Source organism: Phragmites australis, chromosome 9 (assembly GCF_958298935.1).
Source record: "Phragmites australis chromosome 9, lpPhrAust1.1, whole genome shotgun sequence".
Lineage (NCBI taxonomy): Eukaryota > Viridiplantae > Streptophyta > Magnoliopsida > Poales > Poaceae > Phragmites > Phragmites australis.
In genome coordinates, this window is record NC_084929.1 from 18,897,223 (window position 1) to 18,907,597 (window position 10,375).

The 10,375-nt window shown below is 42.2% G+C and overlaps 1 protein-coding gene across 1 annotated transcript; it reads left to right on the forward strand.

Annotated features, from left to right (window-relative positions):
• The first annotated feature begins 4,671 nt into the window (after positions 1 to 4,671).
• LOC133927937 (ethylene-responsive transcription factor ABI4-like) lies at positions 4,672 to 5,370 on the forward strand. The gene has a single exon (XM_062374260.1). The coding sequence runs from the start codon at positions 4,672 to 4,674 to the stop codon at positions 5,368 to 5,370; it is 699 nt and encodes a 232-aa protein (XP_062230244.1).
• The last annotated feature ends 5,005 nt before the right edge of the window (positions 5,371 to 10,375 follow it).

Here is a 10,375-nt window from a genome sequence, read left to right on the forward strand (position 1 = left end):
TGTTCCACATTTCATTTTCATCATTCATGGAGGATCGTTTTCGCTTGCCAAAGACAACATTGATATCCTTAACCTTATCAGAGACATCTTGCCCGCTAAAATTTCTTGGAGGTGATGCTTTCTCCCTTGTGCCGTCAAACTGAGACTTCATTTTCTGATACCGGTGGTTCTTTGGAAGGAAACGTCGATGCCACATATACACTATTTTCTTTGACTCGTTCAACCACATACTCTTAGTGTCATCTAAGCACTAGGGGCAAGCTTCACCTTTTCTTTTACTCTACCTTGATAAGTTTTGAAGTGCTAGCAAATCATTGATGGTGACGAACAACATGACATGTAGAGTGAAATATTCTCGCTTGTACTGATCCCAAACCTCAACGCCTTCAGACCAGAGTGCTTTTAGATCATCCACCAAAGGCCTGAGGTACACATCAATGTCGTTGCCAGGTTGCCTCAGACCATGAATTAAGGTCAACAGCATAATGTATTTTCACTTTTCACATAGCCAAGGTGGAAGGTTGTAGATAGAAAGTACAATAAGCCAGGTGCTATGTGAGGTACTCATATTACCGAATAGATTCATGCCATCTATGCTCATAGAAAACCTAATATTTCTTAATTCTTCAGTGAACCACCCAAATTTGGAATCAATGGTTCGCCACTAAGCTGAATCTGCGGGGTGTCGTATCATTGCGTCATTTTTATGACCCTCCTTTTGCCATCGCAACAATTGAGACTCATTTTTGTTCTGGAACAAATGCTTTAAACGGGGAATTATAGGGAAATACCACATCACCTTTCTAGAAGGCCCTTTCCTCTTGTGCCTTCCTCCATATCGCCACCATAATTTCTACGCTTGTATCGATGAGTTTCACAAATAGGACATTGATACAGGTCTGCATACTCTCCACGAAGCAGGCACAATCCTCCTTACATGCATGTATTTTTTCTACCTCCAATCCCAAAGGACAAACTATCTTCTTCGTGTCGTAAACGGTCTTGGGCACCTTGTTCCCCTCTGGTAGCATGTCCTTTAGTAGATGCAATAATGCTTTGAAGCTCCTATTAGACCAACGATGGGTTACCTTCAATTAAAGAAGCGTAAGCACCACAAACAACATGTATTTCTCCTTACAGACAGGATAAAACGGTGTCTTCGAGTCTCGCACCAGTTCCTAGAATTTGACAAACTCACCATCACTATACTCATCATGCCCCTCAGCATCACGCACCATTTGGTCCACATTCTCGAAAAAATCCATGTAGCCATCATTGAATCCTAATATATCCGCGTCCCTGAGATAATCATCCATATCACCGACTGGCGGGAGTCCTTGATCCATACTACCATCTGGGAGGACCTACTCCAGTACCCCTTCGTTAAGGTCTTCCTCGCTGTGTTTGTTCCAAACATGATATCTCTCTTTGAATCCACACCTTAACAAGTGATCGTACACATTGTCAGGTTTTAAGAACTTCTTCTCATTCTTGCAATCACAGCATGGACACCAAATTGCTGTTTTCACCCCGACCTTCCATATCCACCACCGTGACAATTAAGAAAGACTTCACCCCGCTTATGTACTCATTACAAGTACGACAATCAAGGTACATCCAACTTTCGTCCACCATCTACAAATTGAGAAAAAATATTAATTCTAAATAGAAACGACAGAGGAGGTAGAATAAGTATAAAAATTCTAACTCAATTTAACTAAATTAAGTGTGTACGTGCGTTCTAGTGATATTCAAGACAACAATTATCATTCAAATATGATACATATTATCTATGGCGAAGGATCCTAGCTAATTTCTAATATGCAAAGATAGGTCATAATCTCATTCGAGGATATATGGTCCTAGTAGGTTTCCATGCTCTTATACGGTTCTGGAGAAAAATTTTACAGCACCTCTCCATTGTTATCCAAATACACATCTGGACAACGAGCCGAGAGGGTGTGTATCCGGAGAACAACAGGGAGACGGCACCGAAATTCTCTCTAGAACCATACAAGAGCAGAGAAACCTACATATCCTTGAACTGTCTAAAGTACGTGGTCAATTCAGGAGCATCTTCTTATAAATATGACGAGTTACCAAGTCATATTTATAATGAAATACTCCTGAATGGGAGACGTAGGTTACGCCCGTACACTAAGGGGGACAATCCACATATATCAAGATCTGAGAGAAAGAGCAAAATTATTGATTCCAACTCAAACCCTACAATCCACCGTGCATATATGAGCAAGAGGAGGATAGGGAGGAGGCAAACCTTCAAAGGCCAGGGACATACACCAACTTCAAATCACCGAGATTTGATTTGGCCTCAACAGAATCGCCAGAAACAATCGCCCCTTTACCGAGCAGTCGTGGCGGACAGACAATGTCTGGTGGTGCTGCTTGGGGAATAAAATAACAATAAATATCACTTATTAGTGACGAGTTATAAGGACAACTGTCACTAATGAGTGAGCATTAGTGACTGGTCTCGTAATAACCCATCACTAATGAGTGGTCTCGGCATGGAGCCGCCAAGACTACATTTAGTGATTGGTTATAAAGACACCCGTCACTAATGAATTAACATAACTGACGGGTTATAAGGACACCCGTTACTAATTATTTAACATTAATGACAGGTGATAAGGATACCCATAACTAATGAAACATTAGTGATGGGTGAAAACTAAGACCTGTCACTAATGACTTCTACAAGAAGAGTTCGAATTTCAGAATAGAGGCATGCATGCAAACAGAGAGTACTTCAATAGATCCCATCCAATAGAACAGAATTGAACTTCGATGGAGGACATCCTAAAGCAATATCAGGATTTGGCCGCCGTCTTCACATTCAAGAACACAGATATACATCCAGAAACTTGAATTTAACTCAAGTCTGTCATACAATATAGTTATGCATACATTACGTACTTATCCAAATATCCATACATCATTACACTTAAGCATTTGCTAGAGCACGTAACCTCTGATATTTAACATAGTTAAAATCTATAATATTGTATCCTAGTACTTTATCGATATACATTAGAGCATGAATTAGTTCACTCTCTTTCACTTGACATAGATGACCCGATGCTTTACCATAGAGAGTAAACAATGTCTTATTAGCTGATTCATTTTCACTTAAATGAAATCTTATATCAGCCTGAAAGTTACCTTCAGCAGTAAAGTCTACTCTGAGGCCAAAGCTTAACATAAGATGCTCCATGACTAGATCTAAGATAGCATGAAAGCTAATTACCATAAAAGGTGTCACCAAAAATATCCTAAGAGCAAAGAAATAAAATTATAAAAATAATACACGCTAACAGTCATGTAAATCAAAACAACCAGATTAAATATTACTGTACCATATCATATTCATCGAACTGAGCAAGCCTCTCACTGATTGAAGCCAAATCCTCTTCGCCCTCCTCAAGCGCTTTTATTCAAAAGTAGTTGTAGTTAGGCAAAAAAAACCCATGCTCCTCAAGCACTTTCAGGCACCCTTCAACGACGATTTTTTTGGGAACGCAACGAAATCGGTGATGCATTGCCACATGCCCTAATAGTGATATCCCCACTACTTTCTCCCCTTGAACATATGTCAAAAGAGATATATAGCTTCACAAAATTCCTTCCATCCAGAGTGGATTGCACCAAACGTACAGTACCACATATCGCAGAGATTACCTCTTTGAACCATAGGATTGATTTCAACATCTGCATGATAGGATGATAGAAATTGAGCCTAATGTACTATAAACTCAATTAAATTGTTGTGTCCTAATGAGTGTTACTATGAGCCTAACAATGAGGGAAAAAAATAAAAGAGGTTACTATGATCGGCCTTGATGGTGGCCGGTGGGGGAATACTGCTAAGGGAACACCTGGAGGGCAGTGTATGTCTAAAGTGTGAGTCGATGGAGAAGTTGTTAGGATATAAAGTAAGCGCGGATGGTTGGCTAGAACAAATATTATGAAAAAGAGAGAGTATATGCCTTCATTTGAAACATGGTGTGCGTGGGACAGTTTGGTCAGATGTTACTCCTAGCTCTTTTGAGGACAATGGAAAATGGTGCGTGGTGGTTGACCTGACCGTCGAATTTTTTGAAAATTTTGGCCAAGTTGTTAATGACAGAGCAAGGCCTGGTTGGAAACACCAAGCGAGTCAAACTTCATGCATTGTGTTGAGTGGTCTAAGTGATGGTTGAAATTAAACCTGAGACGTAGGCACATCAACAGATGCAGAAACCACATCGATCATGCACGCATTGATGCACAAGCCCAGCAATGCTTCATCTATCTGCACTCTCTAGTCTATACATGCAGGCACTGGAATCGAATTACTCCAACGATTTACTGCATGCATGGCCTTGACTGGCCACAGATTTACTCTCTCTCTACACCAACCCATCCATTCACTGCCCTGCATCCTCACAGCCTGCTCGCTGTACAGCACTCTGTAGAGTCTGTACTCTCTTCTCTTCTCTCTCTACCCTTTATATTTGACCACCGCTCCTCTCCGCCAAGCACATCCACCTCGGCCTCCATCCTAGCGCTCTCCCCCCAAAGGACACCACAGCTACCCCTTCCTCTCTCTTCCCCATCCCACTTCTGTCTCTTTCTCTCTCTCCTCTAATACCAGCGCCAGTGCCCTGTCTCATGGATGAACCCAACAACCCGTCCCCCGCCACGGCCGAGGCGTCAAGCAGCAGCGGCAGTCGGAAGGGCAAGGCGGCGAAGGGCGGGCCAGAGAACGGCAAGTTCCGGTACCGCGGCGTGCGGCAGCGGAGCTGGGGCAAGTGGGTGGCGGAGATCCGCGAGCCCCGGAAGCGCTCCCGCAAGTGGCTCGGCACCTTCGCCACCGCCGAGGACGCCGCGCGCGCCTACGACCGTGCCGCGCTCCACCTCTACGGCCCGCGCGCGCACCTCAACCTCACCTCCCCGCCGCCGCCTTCGCTCGCCACGCCGCGCTCCCACCTCCACTCCTCGGCATCAGCGCCGCCCGCGCTCCGGCCGCTCCTTCCGCGACCGACCCACCAGCAATCCGCCGGCGCCGCGCCGGCATTCCACCACCAGCACCAGCAGTTCCAGTTCCACCTCCTGCAGCAGCAGCCGCCCCCGCCGCTGTACTACGCCAGCACGGCCACCGCGTCCACGGTGCCGCCACGGGCGGTGCCGGAGCCGACCGTCGCGCCCGCAGTAGGCTCCTCAACGCCACTGGAGACGCAGGCGGAGACGCCAGAGGAGGCGGCCGCGGCGGCGGGGTGGGGATACCACGACGACGACGAGGAGGACTATGCGGCGGCGCTGCTGTGGGACGAGCCGGAGCCCTTCTGGTTTGATCTCTTCCTCAAGTGACCAGCGCAAAACTTCTTGCTGCCAGCATCTTGGCCGGCTTAAAGCTTCGGAGAGGGCATCCATGGCGGTCCCTCTGCTCATGCATGCATGTGCTTGGGAGCAAGCTAGTAAGCCAGCAAGGTAGATAAGCTTACTAGGGTTTCCGACTCGTTTGTACTAAATCTATCACCAGAAAAAAAAAATTCTCCTAATCTTCCTTTTCTTAGAGTTCTCTTGGGTTATAGGAATGCGTGGTGACATTTGGGAGGGATTTAGGGTTACTGTTGATTTAAGATTCGATTTGAATCATGCATATTCTTTTTGCATGGATCATGCAATGGATGCATACTATTAATTATGGCATATTGGCATATATAAATATCAGATGGAAACTTTTTTTTTCCTTTCATCCGATGTATCTACGCCCTGTTTTCTCCTTTCAAATGGTGAATTTTATTTAGAAGACAGGTTACTTCTTCCCGATTCTGTTGATGTTCTGTTTTCTATAGTATGCATCCAAGTCATTGTCTCATGGATCGATGGTGATCTGTATAAATCATTTAATTTGGAAACTAATATATTGGTGAGATTTATGGTTTGCACATGCCGTACTTAATTAAACATACAATTGTTTGTTTGAGAAATGAAATAGCTTTCGTTGATTATATTTCAATTCATCTTCAGATGCAACAGTTTTAGATATTTGTGTCGTCATTTTTTTATAGGGCGTTTTATGGAATTGTTGTTATTTCGGTCCAATTTTCTTCCCATTTGCTCCAAAGTTGTTGCATAGAAATCTGGATCAAGAATAGTTTGTCCTCATGATTGACAGTGATCAATCCCATATTATGACTATTTAGAACATAGGGATTTTATGTGAGTTTCTTCTAAACGAAACATGCACATCTATCTTCGGAACTCATGACGTGAACTTCCAAAAACATATGTGTCTACTTACTAAGACTAGCAAAATTACCCGCTCAAATTGCGCGGCTAGATTTAAAATTACTATGATTCATTGATAGACTTATGTACCATTATAGAAAAAATCTTGGTTGCTTCTAATTTTCTTAACTTGTCCTAAAATTGTCAGGATAAATGATAAATAAGCACCAATAAGATTATTTGCTTTAGATTACCGAGTGTCCACACATTACATCTTCTTGGGCAATTGTGCAAGCTGCATTGATAAATACCATTACTCGGAAAAATCCTATTCGCATCAAATATGATCTAACATCAATCTATTAGTTGAGGAGGGCCTCAGCACGAGCGGCACATGGGGTAGAGGACATGATTCGTGTGGAGAGACTCAGCGCGAGCGGCATGCGGGGCAGAGGGTGGGATTCACGCAGAGGGCCACAATGTGAGTGTTGCATGGAGTAGAGGGCCTTAGCGCGCACGGGGCAGAGCAGAGACTTTGCGCTCAGCGTAGGGAGGGGGGCTACGAACGGTGCGTGGGGATAGTGGTTTTTTCGTGCGAATCTTCTCTTGTTTTTTTGGGCGATTTTGTAGGGTGTGATCATTTTTTAGTGATGCTGGTGGGAGGGGAGGGAGGGGATGCACGACCACATTCATGCTTTATATTAGTAGAGATAAAAACAATTTTCATCCATGCAAACAAGCCGGATAAATTTCCCTAATTTCTTGGGCATGCATATTTGTACCCCATAAAATATTTTCTTTCATGTAGAGGTTGACATCTTTTGCGTGCATGCAATGCCACTATGCCATTTAATGGACTATTTTCTTGGTGATCTGCATGTAATAATTGTTGGTTCCACAATATGTGGGTTTTGGGGGAGAGAATTAATTAATCTCTATAAATGTCGGGGTGGTCCAACTATCGATTTCAGCCATATAATCAAGGCGTGTGAATGGTAAAGATCGTTCAAACCTGCCATATCTTGTTCATTTTATAGGAGTATAAATATAGACAATATTTTCTTTTTGCTAAACAAATATCCATTATGTTATTCCTGAATTCTTTTTGTTTGTAACATTTTGCTTGACTAGAAAAGTTTTCATCCTATTCATGAAAAGCTTTCAATTTATATTTATTCTTTGTTTGATCTGATTTATTTTGGCTAGAAATAGTTCCGTTTCTATGCATGAAGAGAAAAGAATAGTGGTGAAGGTCACGGCCCAAGTGATCCATACTCAACCGTATTCGCTTATCTTCTGGATCACAACCCCAATCTTGTGGCATGCTAGAGAAGCACTACCCTAAGTTGAGGACTTGATGCTCCTACTTAATTATGTCAAATAAGATGCTTCCCTATCATATACGTTACATCTAGGTGTGGAATCTAATTTGTTACAGGAATCGTTACCAAAGTCGAGTAAAATTTCACTGTTATGGCTCCTAAAAGATGCTTTTCTTAACTATTTGCTAAATTAACTACAACACTAAAGCTTTAAATCCGAAGCCGCAATAGACTAGAACTGTTAGATCCAAATTTAGAAAATATTTAATATGCATTTGAAAATTTTCATTTCGATTTGAGTTTTGAATGACTCGAGTACCAGGTAGAGGGAATTGGACATCATTAAGTAATCTCGGGAATGCAAGAGTAAGTGAACGCTGGGGCTGGGTGACCAGTAATTTACGTTCTGGTGGGAGCTGGATGCTGTGAATGTAGTAACTGCTTAGCGCTCATCATGCATGTGTACTTCGCATGCAGTTTTGTCCTGGATTACTCAAGAATTATTGATCTACTTTGGTACACTAGCAAACGTGCAACTATAATCACATTATATTTTTTGCGAAGAACAATTGAAATGAGCATCATGCATTATTATCAGCTATCCAAAGATCAATTGAAGGAGAGGGTTTGTGCAGGCACAGCAATTAGGAGATGAGTTAGCGAGATTGTGGCCATTGAATTAATATACTCCATGTTAGTACTAGTGCATACATTGTTCTTTGTATACAAATTTGATTTAGACTTGAGAAAGTATATACCTGGCCCTTTTAATTATATTAGTACAATGTGCACAGGTAATATAACTAAATATTGCACCTCAATTTTCAATGGCATTAATTTAATTGTTTCATTACGATTTTATTTATGTTCATTAGTGTATTAATTCGACATGGAAGTATGAATGAACCTCGCTCCTGAATACTCGCTCGGTTTCTCGATATAGGCATGTCGTTAAAGGGTTCATGCAATAATCATTCCTTTTGGTCAACGATTCCATCGATATATCTCCGCTGCAATTTCGTGATTATTGCGTAATAAGATGTAGCCGCATCAGCTCATCTCTGCTACAGCGAGCCAGAAGCTAGCCTACAATCTCACGTTGGCATTCAAGCAAGCAGATGGTGAGATTCACCACATTTCTCTTGAGCGACAATTTGCAATGACATAGTTTAACACGATATTCTAGGATAAACTGAACAAGACTGACATGCCTATTATATATGACATGCTAGCTGCAGCAGCTGATGTTTTACGAAGATAGAACTGGAGCGCGCGCATAAATACCTCTGCATGATCAACTCAGAGCGGCTACAATTACATAACTAAGTATATATAATAATTAAACAACAGTGTTGTAAATACGGCTCCCTGATAGAGAAAAAAAAAAAGCAGTCTTAGCATTGAAAGATCAATGACCCTGGCATTGAGTCGATGTGATTTTGATGATTAATGTCAATATAGACAATAGAACTAACATTGCATACTAGCAACAATTGTTTACTCTCATAGATACTATGTGATGAACTTAAGGTTCCAAACACCTCAAAGGTATGAAAATCGAGGTTAAAGAAGAGATTTATGATTCACTACTACAAAAACTGTCATCGGTGCTGGATTTTGAACCGACACTACGCAATCGGCAGTGATAGTCTAAGATTATCACTGCCGGTTTGTGTCTTAAACTGGTAGTGATACTGATGTTATCGTTGCCGGTTCATGTCTCAAACCGGTAGTGATACCCCTTATCACTACCGATTCATGGCTCAAACCGGCAGTAATAATTGTGTTATCTCTGCCTGTGGAGTTATGAACCGACAGTGATAACAACTATCACTGTTAATTTGTTCTAGCCATGAATCGGTAGTGATAATTCCACACCTAAAAAGGAATACTTGCATTTTTGGCTAGCCTAAGGTATTGCTAGCAACGCCTTCTGAAACAAAACGCAACACATATGGTTCACATCATCATTCACATATTGTTCACAACAAATTCACATAAAGCTCATCATTCCTTCAAACACCACAGTTTTACAACAAGTTCATCATTCTACAAGAGTGCAAAAGAGTTCTGGGTCATCAAGGAGCCATACGAGGAGCCAGACAGTTAAGACATTTATGGTATTCAACATCAAAGGATTATGGGTCATGAAACTCACCCTCTGGAGGGATGTCATAGTTATTATTGATGAACCCACCGAGCCGTCGTTACTACAGAAAGGGTCATCCCTGCCCCCCTTTCACTATAGGTTCAAAAATTACCGGCAATGATAATATATCACTATTGCTTCATAAGCTGAACTGACAGATCTAACCGCTAGCCGTTGAGAACTGACAATGATACGTCATTGCCGGTTCATATTATGAACTGGTAGTAATATCAACTATTATTGCCGATTCAAAATCTCACTGACAGAGCAATAATTAAGCCAATACGAACCAGCAATGATAATCCTTATCTCTGTCGGCTCGTATTCCAAACTAGCAGTGATAAGGATTATCATTGCTGGTTCATATGCTCACCGATAAAGCAGTAATTGAGCAAATATGAACCAACAATGATAATACTTCTATAAATCCTATGCCCGTCTCCCTCAGTCTGCGCCCAATCTCACTTTGCTACTAATCTCCAAAAGCTGCTCACGAGGGGTAGTGGTAGCTGAAGTGGTGCGATGGTCACTGTCACCACTGCGACTGCCTCCACCCTTTGTTCCTGGCTTCCACTTCCTTCGAGCTTGTCCTGAGCTAGAGCCACCTTGCGACCACCCTCATTCCCCTAAGCCACCTTGCAACTGCTCAAGCCACCTCATGATCGTCGTC

Coding starts and splice junctions, on each gene's coding strand:
- LOC133927937 (XM_062374260.1), top strand. CDS start 4,672: ATGGATGAACCCAACAACCCGTCCCCCGCCACGGCCGAGGCGTCAAGC.